This window comes from Zootoca vivipara, chromosome 1 (assembly GCF_963506605.1).
Source record: "Zootoca vivipara chromosome 1, rZooViv1.1, whole genome shotgun sequence".
Classification (NCBI taxonomy): domain Eukaryota; kingdom Metazoa; phylum Chordata; class Lepidosauria; order Squamata; family Lacertidae; genus Zootoca; species Zootoca vivipara.
The window spans coordinates 135,026,248-135,043,041 of record NC_083276.1 but is presented as its reverse complement, the minus strand read 5'-3'; the positions used below and the strand labels follow the sequence as shown (position 1 = coordinate 135,043,041).

The 16,794-nt window shown below is 38.8% G+C and overlaps 1 protein-coding gene across 8 annotated transcripts in view; it reads right to left on the bottom strand.

The window, feature by feature from the left end:
* Positions 1-853: 853 nt before the first annotated feature.
* USP40 (ubiquitin specific peptidase 40) overlaps positions 854-16,794 on the bottom strand; it is a 50,431-nt gene continuing 34,490 nt past the window's right edge. For 6 of the 8 annotated variants that reach the window (XM_060282640.1, XM_035140278.2, XM_060282644.1 and 3 more), the window contains 14 exons: positions 16,471-16,524; positions 14,526-14,614; positions 12,926-13,012; positions 12,295-12,331; positions 11,534-11,598; positions 9,632-9,706; positions 9,120-9,249; positions 8,636-8,730; positions 6,889-7,007; positions 6,463-6,528; positions 6,054-6,264; positions 5,258-5,353; positions 4,312-4,403; positions 854-3,153 (listed from right to left, as the gene is read on the bottom strand). In XM_060282640.1, coding sequence (XP_060138623.1) covers positions 3,045-3,153; positions 4,312-4,403; positions 5,258-5,353; positions 6,054-6,264; positions 6,463-6,528; positions 6,889-7,007; positions 8,636-8,730; positions 9,120-9,249; positions 9,632-9,706; positions 11,534-11,598; positions 12,295-12,331; positions 12,926-13,012; positions 14,526-14,614; positions 16,471-16,524 — 1,325 coding nt within the window. In that variant the 3' untranslated portion in view covers positions 854-3,044. Of the gene's footprint in view, positions 3,154-4,311; positions 4,404-5,257; positions 5,354-6,053; positions 6,265-6,462; positions 6,529-6,888; positions 7,008-8,635; positions 8,731-9,116; positions 9,250-9,631; positions 9,707-11,533; positions 11,599-12,294; positions 12,332-12,925; positions 13,013-14,525; positions 14,615-16,470; positions 16,525-16,794 lie in introns of those variants that run through there. The other 2 variants (XM_060282646.1, XM_035140284.2) reach the window with 2 other exon arrangements.

The following is a 16,794-nucleotide window of genomic DNA, read 5'->3' as shown; positions in this document are numbered from 1 at the left end:
GAGAATGTGAACCATTAAGATCACTTCCAATTGGGATTCAGTTTCCTCACTGCGAGAAGTGAAGTTACAAGGAACCAGGCAGAGGACCTTCTCTGCAGTGGCACCCTTCCTGTGGAACGTCCTCCCATCAGATGTCAAGGAGATAAAGAACTATGTCTGATGTTTTAGTATGTTTTTATATGTACTGGAAGCTGCCCAGAGTGGCTGGCTGGGGAAAGCCAGCCAGATGGGTGGGGTATGATGGTGATAAAAATAAAATAAAAATACCGGCTTAAGGATGTCAAGCTGTGGTAGAGGGAAGTCATGTGGGTGAAATATTAGTTGCGGTAAAGGTATGTCGGGGTTTTTTGTCTATATGTTTGTTTTTGATATTTGTTTGTGTTTATTGTTTGTAGTGTTTGATTTGACATAACAATAAAAAATTAAAATAAAATAAAAAATACCTTATTATAAATACAGTACAAACAAAACATTTAAGCTCTTTATTCCTTTTGCAAGTACAAGAAAAACCAGACTTATTAAGAATTAACTATAAAAAATTAATTGCATTGTAATGCAACCAGAACTGTGGAATCCTGGACATTCCATTATAAAGGTACAGTATAACTTTTCACAAAATGTTTGATTGTGGAACGTCCCATAATTTTATAACAAAATAATCAAGCCAACATCATAAGCAACTTGATATTGGCTTACAGTTTATTAAAGGCACATACATCCTTTTTGTATATAAACATGTCTGAGTCTCATGTTCACTAAATAACTTCATAATTATTTTTTTAAAAAAATCTCCCACGGGATTGCTTTATGAGGCAGTATTCCCAGATTCTTCAACTAGCAGGCTTTTCCTACATTTTGGGTGCCTCTTCGTCATGAGATTGGGGTTCCACAGTAGGTGGACAGATGCTGAACTTTCAGCATTTGCTCAAATCCCATGTGATCACTACATGAAGGATTGAGGAGGATCCTCCCCACCCCCAGGTGTGATTGTATAAACTTTATTAAACTTATTTATACCCTCTGGTACAGCATGTTATGACACTTTGTGTTTCCGTCTTGCGACACCATAGATCTTTTAATATGTCAGTTAAGATACTTGGTTCTGGAGAATCCTATGTCAGTATAGTGTCTGGCTAGGTGATAAATTCATCCCAAGCCTATACTTCAGTTAAGAAAACAAACAGCAAAATGGCCCTCAAAATGTGAAAACCCAATGAACAGGGATAACTTGCTAATAGTTCTATCAGTTAGTAAACTGAAAATATGACAACAAAATTTGCCTACACAAACACCTGCCTTTTCCTGCCCAATCCCAGTTACCTCTATCTCCCCCCTCAATATAATTCATTATTTCAATTTACACTCTCAGTGGCCTTTCTCCAAAATATGTATTCAAATACCAATTTTTAAGGTTAGACCATTATTTGCTAGAGTTCATACTAGGGTAAAAATGTACAGTGTGCATTGGGACAAATACTTTGGAACAGTTCGCTTTTCCCTAAATCATTTAAAAAATGATTCTGGGGGACTCTGGGAGAAATGTTTCTATAACGTTAAATATGCTATGCACCTATACCCTGGTGGATTCTGTTCATTCAGGATATATGGTTCCCAACAGGCATTTCAGCAATTATATGAACAAAAGACATACATTGACATGAGAAAAACAGGCTGCCTCTTAGGAAACGATATACAAAAAAGGTCAGCAAACATCCTGATATTTACTTGTACCCTTTCCCCATTTCTTTAAATCTCTTTACTTCAGTATTATACCACATTTCTGAACTCCATATTGTTTATATAGGATTGCACAGAATGTTGGCAGAAAAATCTATTCCCACAAAGGCCTGGTTTAGACCATATTTTCCTCCATTCTCTCTCTCATACATGGAGAAGAGCAAGAGTATATTGTCCTCACAGTCCACCCAACACACCGATTCCACCCTTTAGGGTAGCAGCTGTCGATATATGTGGGCAATGTTTCAGGAAGGTGTTTGAAAGAAGAATGTCCCAGATTATGCCATGTCACACTGTATGTATTTAAGCCATAGGCAAGCATTTCTCCCACATGTGCTTATCAGGTGGGAGAAGAATTCCTTGTGAGTGGGGTTAAAAAAAAACAATCTCACTTCACCCAATGTGCATAGAGAGATGTTTGGGCTTTTGTATTTTGAACCAGGGCAAAATATATGGCAAACAAGAACAAAGGGGCAGGGGAATAGGCAATATACATATGTGCATGCATGCATGCATGCAAGCGCGCGCGCACACACACACGCACACACACACACATATATATCTTCCACTTGAACAGTTGGAACTTTGGATCCAAGCCATAGGCTATAGCTATTTCTCTTTCTGCATGTTATATTGTTTTTTTGAGTAACCATGTAAATTTTGGCATTCCCCCCAAAATAAATTTGGATCTAATCACTTGGTAGCTAATAAAGGTTGGAGTTAATACTTAATGGTCAAATTACAGCACAGAAAAGTGTGTGTTGAAATTTTAAATTTAACATTTCTCTAAGCACATAATTGTTTGCTATAGGCTGATTTGCAGCTCTCAGATTTTCCAACCCTAATCAATGGCGTGAAAGGGGAGTGCATTAAATTCAACTAATAGTTCTCACATTTTGTCTGAAGAGTCACTCCCATGGGTGACAAAGAGTTTCCTTCTGAATTCACTGTGCATGCTAACTTTTCAGGCTACATTTTCATAAATATTTTGACGTACATAAATCCATGAGGGGGAAAGGAATCACTGCAGTGATAATACTGCATATGATCAGATTAAAGCACATGGTTATGAAAACCAACCACTGAAAGATTAAGTTAATCGTATATGTTCTCATTATTAAAGTGCAGATACCCACCCTGATAATAAGTGCTTGAACTATAATAGAATTAAAGCACTTTTCCACAATAGGATAGAGAGCTTGTCCCACCCCCCTTGCATGTCTCAAGGAAGACTGTTCCTTGGCCAGCCGAACTGAGACAACTCCATTCTATGCAGTAAGATACAAGGTTTGTTTAGACCCAGGGAGTCAGCTGAAAACCCCAACGCTGATGGAGAGTGCTGCTTCAGGTTTACGATTCTTAGCCATCTTTTTTTCAGAGTAATGATCATTCTGCACACAGTCAGGCTTCTGGCTACTGGAACACAAAAAGCAGATACACTATTAAAGTTAGTCAATCAAGTATTAGAAATATATGCAAGGGTCTGGAACACAAAGCTCCTTAAAGCAGGGGTAACAGGATCTGGCTGGCAGGCCACAGCTTGAGCTCTCCCAGCAATTGCATGCTATTTTGATGGGCATTTCTACTGAGGAGAAATGTGGAATAGTATCTTGATGAACTGCTTGTAAATACCTCTGGGAGGTGAATCATAGAAATCCATTGCAAACGAGAAATTCTTTCTGCAGGATTTTTCTTTATTGCACATTTGTAATAGGCAAGCCCTGACGTGTATATAAATTAGTATCCTAAATTTGCTGTAAAACACATAAACTTAAATCCTGTATTAGAAAATTGGGCAGAATCCCAGCATATCATAGTGGATGAATGAGTTCATTTCCAAAAAGGCAAGCAAGGTCACTACAGATCAATGGGTTGGATAAAAACAGCTTGTTCTGCTCCTAGGTTGATGCCATAGAAGCATCCCTTCAAACCCAGAGTTCAAACAAAAATAGACCAGCACATTTGTGTGGTGTTAGTTAATGCTGGCTATGATTAACTTCAACTAAATCAGATCCTATAATATGGTGGTTTAAAATTTTTCAATTATCACATTCTTTCTTTAAAAATCAATTTTATTACCTTGCAGCAGACCAAACATACAAACAAGTGCAACTGAATAGCCCTTGAGTTTATGGCATTGAAATCTAAATCATAAATCGTTCTACTAGCTTTTGAGATAATACTTTGTTGTAATTAAATCTTTCATTTGACCCATTGAACATTATGTGGAAATACCACTGAGTTGTTTTCTAGCCCTGCATATTCCCTGATGCCAAACTGGTCATTGCCCAACAATGCAAGCAAGTAGATGCTTTACAATAAACATTTATAACCCTAACATCTTTTCCAGACTGTGCTGTTGTCTTGAAACATTTCTATATAACAAGGGCTTCTTCATTTTGTTAACAGGCCTCTTTTCCAATTGCCAATTCCAATTATACGTAAAATAATCCACTCACCACATTTGAGGACACAACTGGATTCATTTTACTGCTTTCTATGTTTAGACAATTTTATGGGCTTCTTGCTGGGAGAAAGGCATGGTATAAATTCCATAAAAAAACTAAGATATACCTTGTTTTGTCCATAGCAAGTTGCTTCTGCATTTGTTTTCCAATATCATCTTTCATGGTACTGAAGTCTTTACTGCCATCAAGTAGGAGATTCTGTTGTGCAAATTAATGGAATAATTGTGAACACAATTCCTAATAGTACTCTCCTTATAAAGGCAGATACATTTTTACAAGTGGTATTTTTTACTAATGACATTAAACTGCATTGAGTAATGTTATTAAGAATTAAAAGTTCTTCACTGTTCTCTTTTTTCTTTTGTTTGTAGAAATAAATGACTTCCATCCAAAAAAATTCTTGCGAAAGCTCTTTCCTCAGTTGGGAAGGAGGACAAAGCCATCCCACAATGCTTATTTATACAACTTCTATCCTGCTTTATGAGATCAAAACCTCTTAACACAGATTGAAGTTATAAGCAGAATAGAAATGCCCCTGACAGAAATGGGGAGTTATGGAAAACCACATCTCCCAAAAGAAAAATCTCAAATCGGAAGTAAAACAAAAGAGAGGCTACCATAAATGAAACGGCCTCATTATCTACGGCTGCAAGATACACTAAAACACAATTTAAAAGCACATCATTTAGGGGCTCAAAAGCATTGTACACTTCTGCACACATTCACCTAGATTTTGTAACTCACAGCTTATTAAATCTGGGCATAGCTGCCAAGTTATCCCTTTTTTACAGGGATTTTCCCTTATGCTGAATAGGCTTCCTCGCGAGAAAAGGGAAAACTTGGCAGCTATGAATCTGGGTTGTATGGACATCCAACATTGTGGATGTTTCTCTTTTCCAACTTTGCCTGCAGCAACTTGTACTCCCTTGAAAAGTCTCTTTCAGTAGTTCATGAAAACTTGTGGGCTGTGTTATCTGGGGATGCAGTGGTGGTAGTGGAGAAATCACTTGGAATTAAGCAGAGGAATTTTGTTGATTAATCAGTTTATTTACCTTCACACCAATAATATCTCCATCCTTCAGACTGTAGGGGCTTAATTGTAAACTGTCACCTTTCTTCTTCTTTTTTCGCTTTGAAACTTGCTGTGTCTGAATACAAATGAGAACCAACATGAAAAAAGCACCATAAACTAACAGAGGTTACTTGTGATTTTGGTGCAGAGAGTGAGACTATTTTATATTCCCTATATTCCCAGGTAAAAATAAAACATGTTTGTTTGGTTTTTTTTTAGAAATGAAAGGTAATTTAAAAACAAAAACTGATTAGGGGTGAAGATATATGGATTTGCTATAAAAAAGTCCTCAATAAACTTCTGAGGATAAATATTAATATTTATCCCCAGTAGCAGTCCTTACTCACTGCACTACTCTGCTCTCTTCCTCCTTCTCTCCCCCTTCATCTCTCCCTCTCCAGCCCAGATCACAGCTGCTCTCCTTCTTCCTTCCCTTCCTTCCTCTTGTCCCTTCCTGACCAGAGAGAAGGGAAGAGGGATCAGATGGAAGAAAGAATATAATGTGCACCTGTTTTTGACAAATTACACTGCAAAATTTAGGGTGCACATTAAATTAGATGGAGCATTACATTTAAGTAAGTACAGTAGTGTCAGTCAGCACAAAGAACAGGTAAGAACAATGTTAAAAGAACTTATCCCATTTCTCTCTCTTTCAACCCTTCCTGTGTTAAATGCCATTGTTAAACATTTGGCACAGGCACCGTTTATAATGTGAAATGTCAATTCAAAGAATTGTTGACAATATTGTTCCATGTCTCTGGCATCTCTTAGCTTACCCAACTACATATTGGTATCCATTCAAACTTCTCAGGAGAATATTTAGCCATTTCAATTTGCTCTGCTGGTAATGAGTAGTATGAAGCAATTATTTGTCTCAATGCACATGCTGTACACTCTTTGGAGATATCCCATACCAAATCCACAGGATGGTAATAATCTCTTTCCCCTGGTATGCCCATCTGCACTCGCAGAAGCAAATCCTTTGGTCTGTGATAAGAAACATACACAATGCAATTAATATTCTCAAAATATATGTCTACATTAATGTCACAGAGACTCCATAGATTCCCTACTCTTAAAAAAAAGAAAAGTACTATAGAAGGAGAATTCAGAATAATTGGGATTTGAAATATTTTACAAGGTTTACTAAAACTTGTTTTGATGAATTGTAGCTGAGTATCTTACCCAAGATTCTCTTCCTTGTGTAAAGGCTCTATACAAATTTCCACTCTGTTTCCTAGTTTGAATTTACTGAAAAAGAAACATAGTAAATATTTTCAATTCAGAATAGAAAAGACAGAATATAAATAATTTTGAAAAAAATTCAAGTTCCACATTTAGAAGTTGGATTTTGAAATATCATAGACTGTCAATTTAATTGTTGCCAGAACGCTTTATATACAAGGTATTTAGAAATCCTTTGCTGAAAACTTTCTTCTAGGAAACTGGATACAGGATTTCAGCCTCAAAGTATGTGAATCATAATGCCACCAAATTCAAAGCGACTTAACTCTTAGTTAAGTGTGTAGGATTGTAGTGTTAATTTAAAATAATGGTAAAAATATATTGCATTAACATTAATTTAACTGAATGTTATACATAGAAACCTACTGGAGTTGCTGCTTATTGTTTCGTAAAAGCCTGCAAGGGCACTTATTTTCCATTGTCCAAACTCGGAGAAACTCAGGTAGTGGAATACTAAACTCTTCAGAGAATGGCAATGTCATCACCTAAAAAGAAAAGCAATTTTAGAATAAATGTTAGTTTAAGCTCAGTAAACTATAGTCATTTTCTGATTTGCAGGACTACAAATGTAAGCAAAATTTTTAACCACCACATCACATTTCTTTTCATTACAATATTATTGAAATGCAATGTTAGCAGTTAAAATCTACATCACATAAAATCTTCAAAAGATAATTGCCCACACTGCAACCTCTATATGCAATGTTACTGGGAGCAGATCTCAGACTTATACCCACTCTATTTTTATGCATAAAGCTTAACACCAGAATCAGGTGAACAATGCTTAATTGAGCATGGAATCTTTGGTACACAACTGGTTTTCATGTTACATTCTAAGTACAAGGAAATGCAGAGGAAGGTGTACTCTCCTAATCATCTCAGTGTGTAGAGGCCCATAGAGGCTCCTTTACTAATCCACACTGGTCTCACCCAAACAACTGTTGTCTCTGGGATGTAACACAGGCCTGGTTCACCCGTCACATTACATGATACTGTAGCTTAATGTTAACGAGTAGCAGGCCATTGCAGGCTGCTCAAAAGTTTCTATAGCATTTCTCCCCTGCTCCTGCTACACTGCAGAAAAAGAAACCAGAGTCTTGACTTCTTGTGTTGCCTAAAACTGGCTCATGGCTTGTTTCATCCAAACATGGCTTGGTTTGTTTGGACGAAACTAAACACAAACTGGGCCATGGGCAACTCCACTCTTGCCATGCCACAAGCCAGGATCTGTTGTCCAAACTGGGCTTATGGTTTCTGTTCTCCAAACAATTTATAGTGATAAGCCAAGATCAAAACTTTTTAACATTTATGGTTCGATTGGAGAAAAACTCAATCACATTAAACCATAGTTTGTATTAAACTATGTCTTAACTGGGCTACAGCCAATTTTCCTTGTCAATGCAGTGAAATCTCAATGAAAGTTGTATGTCTTGTTTTTCCCCCTTCAAGTATTCGATTACTGTTCAGGAACTTAGTGGTAGAGCATACCACTAGCATGCAGAAGACTTTGGGAAGGTGTCCAGGATTAAACCTATTAAAAAGGGTTTCAGATAGCAAAATTGAGAAAAGGCACTGTCTGAGATCTTAGAAAGCTGCTGTCAGTTGAAGAAGGCAGTTCTGGACTAGATGGAACAATGGCCTGATTCATTTTGAAGCAACTATTTATGCTCATGTTTCACCTCACCTAAAAGTTTCCCGCTAGTTAAAACTGACAATTTTACGAACATTACCACCAACCTCTTACACCTCACACACGAAGGACACATACACAAAAACCATTAATAAAGGAACTTGAATCAAAATGCAGAGTGGTTCTTGCAATACTGCATATTCTGCATTCACAAACAGAAAATTGGGGAGGCCCTGTAATTCTGATGAAAGTGTAACATGAGTCTTGCAGCTAAGGACACATGACACAGATGACAAACTGCTAGAAGTGGATATTAGGAAGTGTCTCAAAAGTCCCTGGTTGTACTTACCACTGAAAATGGCATCTAAGCAAATGCCATATCAGAACATACTGGAGACAGAGGAAAGGAAGTAAAAAATATATATTAATAGATCTTACTTAATGAGTAGATCTGTCTTCGCTTAACAAAATATAATATCTAACCTGCATCTTCAGGTCTTCCAGGAAAGCGTCTTCTGAGATTTCTATGTCACCCACATAACATAGGTCAACTTCACTTTGCAGAAATGTTGGTGTATCTTTAAAGAACATCAAAAGTCAGAGTTTAATGAAATTTAGAGTTCTTCAGTTACACAATTAGTAAAACATGAATTGTGTTATCAATCACTAAACTGAAATGGAGCTCCAAGCTCTGTGCTCTCCCTCACCTAATTAAAAGAGAAATAAATAGCCCTATCTCAGTGCCTTACAAGGGCTTCTCCCATTTCTTTTTAAGCAAGTGTCTGGTCCAATAAATGATTCTTTACATTGAACTTCAAAAATAATAATAAAAATAATTCAAATATAAACTCTTGCTGACATGGTGATATGGGGATGGCTAAATAGCTACTTCCAGGGCTGAAAATATATTTAGTTTTTTGTTTGTTTGTTTGTTTCTGTGTATTCCTTGGGGACTTATATAGCTTACCTCCAGATGCAGACAGTCCCAGAGCTTCCATTTTTTTGCAGACAGAGTTCCCTTGGTCTTGCCTGTTCCTTCTGTGCCTCGACTGAGAGAAGAAGGCTTTGTACCACCAGACAGACACTTTCAGGAACCCCTTTGGGAATTAATAAAAAACATTCTATAATTTACTGCTACAAAGAAACAAAAAGTTGGCTTTAAAACAGATACTACATAATTGTAATACTTCTGAATAAAAGATTAAACAAAAACAATGCAACGTGTTCAGTAGTCCATGATTTGCAGATAAATCCCAATGCCCTGACCCAGGTTGATGGATGGAGCGTTAGGATGGCACACAGTCATCTCTCCCCCAGCTTTTATTGAAAATAAGCATATTTTTTCAGATGTAACTATTGGGCTTTCTCTGGGAAAACTAATTACATTACTTCAGCAAGCTGTTGTCACTACTATGCTGAAACTGAAAGGCCAGCTTCCTAAATACTACACTTTAATAAAAAACAATAATGATATTTCACCTTTGACGGAAGCTTCCCCTCAGCAACATTCAGTATATCCCCACTGCAGATATTTAGTTCTTTTAGTGTGGCAGTCTGAGGAAACAAAAGTAAACATGTAAGAGAATACATAAAAAGCAAAAGATAATGTGTTATCCATAAGGGGGGAAAACCTCCAAAGTTTGTTTCAGCAATGGGAAATCCTCTGCCCCAAGCCTGCCCACCCCCCACCCCCCCAATGACTCAGGTGTGCAGTGGGTACCAACATGGCTGCAAAGTAACAACTGGGAACCTTAAAATATGTTTCTGATTGTTTCTTGGCAAGTGGGGCGTGTATTTATAGTGCTTGCTGGGGTCTCTGGTATCTTCTCTCTCTTACATAATAGATGTTGGCTTATATTACAGGTCTAAGTTCCATATTATTTTATTAATACTATTGCTACAAATCTTTGGTTAGAGCAATACACCTATGAGAAAAAAGGGCACCAAATGCAAACCTCTCTGGGATTAGTTCCACTCAGGAAATTCCAATCTGAGATCCTGAGTGGAGCTGGTTCTTGTAAAAAGTGAGGTTTCAAAGTCAGTGCCAATCAGCTGATTATCAGGGACTTCAAGTCCTGCTTGGATTGGCTAGGATTTCTCTTTATGGTGCACAGCTGCCAAGTTTTCCCTTTTCTCACGAGGAAGCCTATTCAGCATAAGGGAATTTCCCTTAAAAAAAGGGATAACTTGGCAGCTATGTTATGGTGTGGGTTCAACTCAAGATGCATTGCAAAGGAGGAATGGGCCACCTGGCTCATGGTGGCATTAGGTGATTAACAGGTGGGCCTACTGGAGCTGAGAAAGCTGAGCAGCCAGGTCTCTGCCAGGTTCTGTTCCCCACCCACTGACTAGATGCTGTTGCTGTGAGGTCAGCATCTACTCAGTTCAATGATGGAAATTGCAGGCTAGGTCCCACTCAGGCATTGGGCTATACTCCTATGGTTCTGGAATAAACCCTTTCCCATGGTCTGAGAAAACACAGTCTGACTTGTATTCCAGATCTGACCCACATCTTAAAGAAAATACACAGACTCCTGGGTAAGAAGACTGCAGAAGTAATGAGAAACATTGTAGCCTTTATCTTGTCAAAGCCAGGGATTGATTTTGGATGCTGTATTACAGGCTTCCTCAACCTCGGCCCTCCAGATGTTTTGAGACTACAATTCCCATCATCCTTGACCACTGGTCCTGCTAGCTAGGGATCATGGGAGTTGTAGGCCAAAAACATGTGGAGGGCCGAGGTTGAGGAAGCCTGCTGTATTAGGTAAAATAGTCAACTGATGTCATATATGGTAGTATTACTTAATGGTTAATACTACTCATTACTTTTGGGAGGGGCTTACTTAACCTGCAATTTCCATCTTGGAAGCAAGTCTACATGCTGATTTCATGGTTACAAGATATAACTTGCATTTTCTACTTTTCATTTCAGTTTTCCTTCTTGCACTGCATCCTGGTCTATGTAATATTTTGCCTGACAAAGAGTTCCAGAAAGCCTGAATGTTTTTCACATTTTGGTGACCCTTTGGTTGTCCCAGTAAAGGTATTACCCACCTGTGTACAAAAGAAACAAGTGCACCCAACCAAAGCTCACACAAGAAAAAATAAATCAAAAAGAAGGGAGGGGAATGTAAGCAGTACACCCTGTCTGCCTATAGCAGGATCTCAACGCCATTTTTAAATACTGTAACTGATTTCCTATTTGTAAAGGGCACTAAAAGTATTGAAGTCATAATGGGTTAAATAATGGGGCGACAGTTGCGCATTTATTTTGGACTAACAAGTACGTTCACAGGAGCTATAACCTATTTACAAAGTCCTATAGACGTAATATCAAAAGGAATACTTATGTAAATGAATGTAAAAAATTAGCTTTTTTACTTCCTCACTTAACGCATCCCCAGCTTCATAGCACCAGTCAATCTTTCTCAAATGCCAGTTGTCTCCTGCAAAAGAAACCAAGCCATCATAAAAGTGAAACATAAAAATAACAAGTGTCACATCATGAATATTGTTCCTGCATATTTATCATTTTATTAAATACAGTGGGAGATATACAATGGGCAGAGCAATCCAAATCTTCCTTGTGCTGGGCTGGGGGGCACTGAGATTGAGCAGGTGTCCTTTCACTCTGTTCAGCTGGCATCTTGCAGGCTGCCACCCCCAGAGTAGCTCAAGAGTCATGTGGAGAGCTTCCCCTTCTGCCCACTGAATAGGGAGGTGAATAAAAACTGTTTTCCAGAGGCAAGGAGGGTCTGAGCTGGCATCTGCTGACTACATCACTATTCCAGCTTGGATAATTCTGCGCCTACCCCCCCTCCCCCATTGAATGTAATGTAAGAGATGCCATTGTCTACTTTTGACAATATTGTATTTCAATAATACCAACTTAGCAAAGAATTAGATGGGGTAGGATTTTTCCTTAGACTAGGTAAGATGACTTTTAGATTCCTGCCAAAGCGCACTAAAATCACCAACAATATTTTGCCACTGTAAAGACCGCTTTATGGCACAATTGCTTGTTGTTGCCTTCTAAATTTTCACAATAGTAATATTTAATAATAGTTAATAATAAAAAACTTTATTATAAAGAAATTTATAAAAAATAAATATAATAACATTCATAATAAATTTATACTAACCAGCTAAGCCAGACTTCTTCAGCATTAAATTTAAACACTGAAAGAAAATACACCATAACCAAAGTTAGTAAAATTTAAATACAGTAGTACCTCATGTTGTGTACGGGATCCGTTCCGGAGCCCCGTACACAACATGAGCAGTACGCAATTCGGCACTTCTGCGTATGCACATGATGTCATCTGTCGCGTCTGCGCATGCGCGAACTACCGAACCCAGAAGTAACCCATTCCGGTACTTCCTGGTTTGGCGCGTACATATCCCGTGGCGTACGTATCCCGTGTCGTACGCAACCCGCAGCATTCGTAGCAAGAGGTTGACTGTACTGATGAACAGCAAAATAATCTTAGAAAGATAGGTAATAAAAATATTTCTAAACCGCAGCGCAGTTACTGTTTAAATTCGACAACACTTTGATTAGACTGATCCAATTATGTAAACCCAATAAGCCAATTCATTTTTGCATTTTAAGATTGATTTGTTTCTCTAGAGGAACATTCAATTTTGAACCACTGTCTACAACAGCACTACAGTGCAACAGTGGTAGTACTAGAGGACAAAGTGGCCATACCAGATTATGAAATATCTCCACAGCAGATGTGTTTACACAGAATTCATAGCTCCTGTATTTACCTCTCTTACGGTTGTAGTCTCCTCCAGCACTATCTCTATCTCTGGACTAGACTGAAGCTCATGGCCCACAATATAATACAGAAAAATCTAGAAGAAAGATGGTGAATCAAGTTTCTTGCTCCATATATAGTTAAGCTTAGCATACTTCGCGTTTCTTAAAATGTGAAGGCATTTTAAAATTAAGGCATTTTATGGACACATAATTCAATACGGAATATGGCAGCCATGAAAATAAGTCATCAAATCAATTTGTAATTTTTGTAAAGTTTGGCATTTAGTGATGTATCAGTGACCTAAAACAGTAACAAAACAGTCTTTCGATTAACAAAAGCTCCCCGTTTAATCCTCTGGGGAAGAATGCTGCTTATCACAGGTGATTGGGGGGAGGGGAAATATATATACGGTATTCTATGTCTGAAATATGAATATTTGAATGTAAGCTTCCATAATGTGTTTTGAATTTAAAATCAAAGTATATGGCTGAAAACAAGCGTAAGGGCACAATCCTATGTTCTTTGGGATGGTGTCCCAGGGGCTACTGAATTTAGTGGATCTCTCTCTCCACAGGTGGTGGTGGAGATCCACCTGCAGACTGGGCGATCTGCCCTTCTAAGCCCCCTCTCAGACAGTATGGGGGGGGCACCACCTGTATTTCCCTGCCATTAATGCTCCAATAGCACAGAGGGCACAATGGAGGCATTCCCAAGGGTTAGATCAAATCCACAAGATCCAAAGCTCTCACATACGCCAAACACACTGCTGGAAGAAAGTACATTTATTTTCACTCCCACTGGACAAAAAAGGAAAATATGCCTTCCCCTTACCTTCTATCCTGCCAGCCTCAGCCCACCAAAGCTTAGTGTATGACTTTTTTCAACTGTATTTTTAGTTTGGGAGGGGTATAAGTATATGGCAGAGCACATATACAAAAGATTTAAGGCTATTTTGAACCCTGATGAAGTTTCATTTAGTCCTATGTTCAATAGCTAGGGAGCAATGGTTCAATACATTACTGTTGCCCATTATAAAATCACAGAAACAAACCAAAGGTCCTGTTGATTACTAATAAAGATTGACCCAGCACTGGGATTTAAGGAAACAATTTATAAACAAGACACTTATGTGGAATTTCAAAGGAAACTACTAATATTCAGTATGGTAGCTCTGAACAATGCAGTGACATGCCTTAAACACACCGTGGGTGGAATCTAACACTACCATTCTGCTTGCATGACTGCTTTTCATCCAACGGAAGCTTCTGCTTACGTTAAGAGAAAGCTAGGTGATTTTCTCCCTACCCACTGCAGCCCTCTGCAAATCTGCTCCAGAGAGCTAGAGACCCTCTACAACAGCATGGAAGGTGGTGCAGAAACTGAATTTGGAAGGGGGAAAGAAGAAAATTGCCTCCACTCAGCTTATTTTAGTGGAGAAATCCATGGGAACGAACCATTGGATTAAACTTCAGCAAGGCGTGGGCTTCACCCAAAGGAACACTTATCTCAGTCTGCCACTAACAGTGTGAACAACAAAGTGACAAGAATAAAAATAGTGACAAATGTTTTCAAAAGCCCTTGTAAAACCTTCTTATAGTTTGTCTTACCTCAGTAGCTGTTGGAGCTTTTCCAGAGCACAGTCCTAGAAGGCTTCCCATTTTCAGCTCTGCTTCTTTAACAGTATAATCCTCAGGCACTTAAGTAGCCCAAAACAGGAACACAGAATAATGCTTAGTTTTTTAAAGCAGTAATGTAAAAATTAATTAGGAAACTCCAAAATGCACTGCACCTCATACAAATTAAAAAGACTGGGTTTAGACTTCTGTTTCTGGCCACAAACTTGGAAGTAGTTCCACAGAGGCTCTCCAGAGCCTGAGGGAGGGAGGGGGGCCAGAGGAGGCTTATATGGTCCGCCTTCTCCCCCCCTGAATTTGGAGGGACGATGTGAGCCCATGGATGCCATTTGAAGCCAGCTTCTGCCGTCAACGGTAGAAAACTGCACCGGAGGCAGGGGTGCAGGGCGCTGGGTTTAGCACGACCCTACCCAATGGACCAAACTGTGGTCTAAACCTCCCTTTAAATCCATCTCAGCCAAAAGAAGGGAACTCACCTTGAAACTTATCTATAGGTGATATCTAACACCATGGAAGTTGGCACTGATACACCCAGGAACCTCTGCTCCCAGTCCTTTACTTAAAATAGTTTAACATTTTATCATTAATTATTTTTTCCTTTATTCTTTTCCATTGGCTGTTCATATTTCAGTTACTGCTTGTACTATTATTTAACAATAAGATATTTTTGATAAATCCAATATAAATACTCTTCACTTTGCCAACCTACATAGACATTAGTTTAAAATAATTATTCCTTAAAAGAACTTCATCCCCTGGCAACATGCAAATGCAAAGTTCCAATTGTTTTATTGTTGTTGGCAAATCTTTTGATCCTTTTCTACAGATTTAACTCCTTTCTTCTTTCTGTGAAAACAGTTCAAGGATTCCTTTTATGCTGATCCTCCAGCCAAAACTTTCTGCAGTTCTTGTTTCTCCCCACCCCCCAGGCTTCTGTTCTCATGCTTAGCCTTCTGGCTTCAATAAAAAACAACACTAACCCCCTCTTTCTTACCCAGTGCCATGTGGGGGTGGGTAGTCTTTACTCCCTTGCAAATGTGAAAAGTTTAAAAATCAAAACACCCTTTATCCTATTTACCAACAACAATAAACTACAGTAATGTCTATGTAGCTTTGCAAGGGAAGGGAAGTGCAAGGGGTTGGCCTAGATCAGGCATCCCCAAACTTCGGCCCTCCAGATGTTTTGGACTACAATTCCCATCTTCCCTGACCACTGGTCCTGTTAGCTAGGGATCATGGGAGTTGTAGGCCAAAACATCTGGAGGGCCGCATTTTGGGGATGCCTGGCCTAGATGACTCTTGGGGTCCCTTCCAACTCTACAATTCTATGATATAATATGGAATGCAACCCTAAGGTGGAATCTACACACATATAAACCATTCTGAAAATGTTTTTTTTTACAGCATTTTAAAAAGTACATTGAATTTTCCATAAGGCTCACCATCATCATCTAGTGTCATATTGTATATTGCACCCAAAACACACTTAAAACCATGGGTAGGCAAACTAAGGCCCGGGGGCCAGATCTGGCCCAATTGCCTTCTAAATCCGGCCCGCAGATGGTCCAGGAATCAGTATGGTTTCACATGAGTAGAATGTGTGCTTTTATTTAAAATGCATCTCTGGGTTATTTGTGGGGCACAGGAATTCGTTCAATTCCCCCCCCCCAAAAAAATATAGTTCGCCCCCCCCCCCCAAGGTCTGAGGGACAGTGGACCGGCTCCCTGCTGAAAAGGTTTGCTGACCCCTGCTTTAAACCTTTTATTTGCAACTGCAAATAGAGACAAAACAAATGGTTGCCTTATCATAAAGCCTACTTCTTCTGTTTTAAAAAATGATAGCACAACCACAAACATACAACTGCTGTGTCATGCACATGCAATAAGCTGTATTTGGAGGACTGCTATGTGAGCTTACCTGGACAAAGAAGTTTTCCATTTCTGCCAACGGGCCTGAGACAGCTATTGTTAACTGCAGCACGAAAAAAGAGAATAAAGATGGAATCATTACAAATCTATGAAGTTTCATTTGCCTGAATTTTTCAAAGAAAATTAAATGGCCACTTGCTCCTCCAGGTTGGAATGCAGAACTGTTCTTAGTATCACAGAATTGTAGAGTTGGAAAGGACCACAAGGGTCATCTATTCTAGTCCAACCACCTGCAATGTAGGAATCTTTTTGCCCAATGTGGGGCTCAAACCACAACCTAGAGATTAAGAATCTCATGCTCTACTAACTGAGC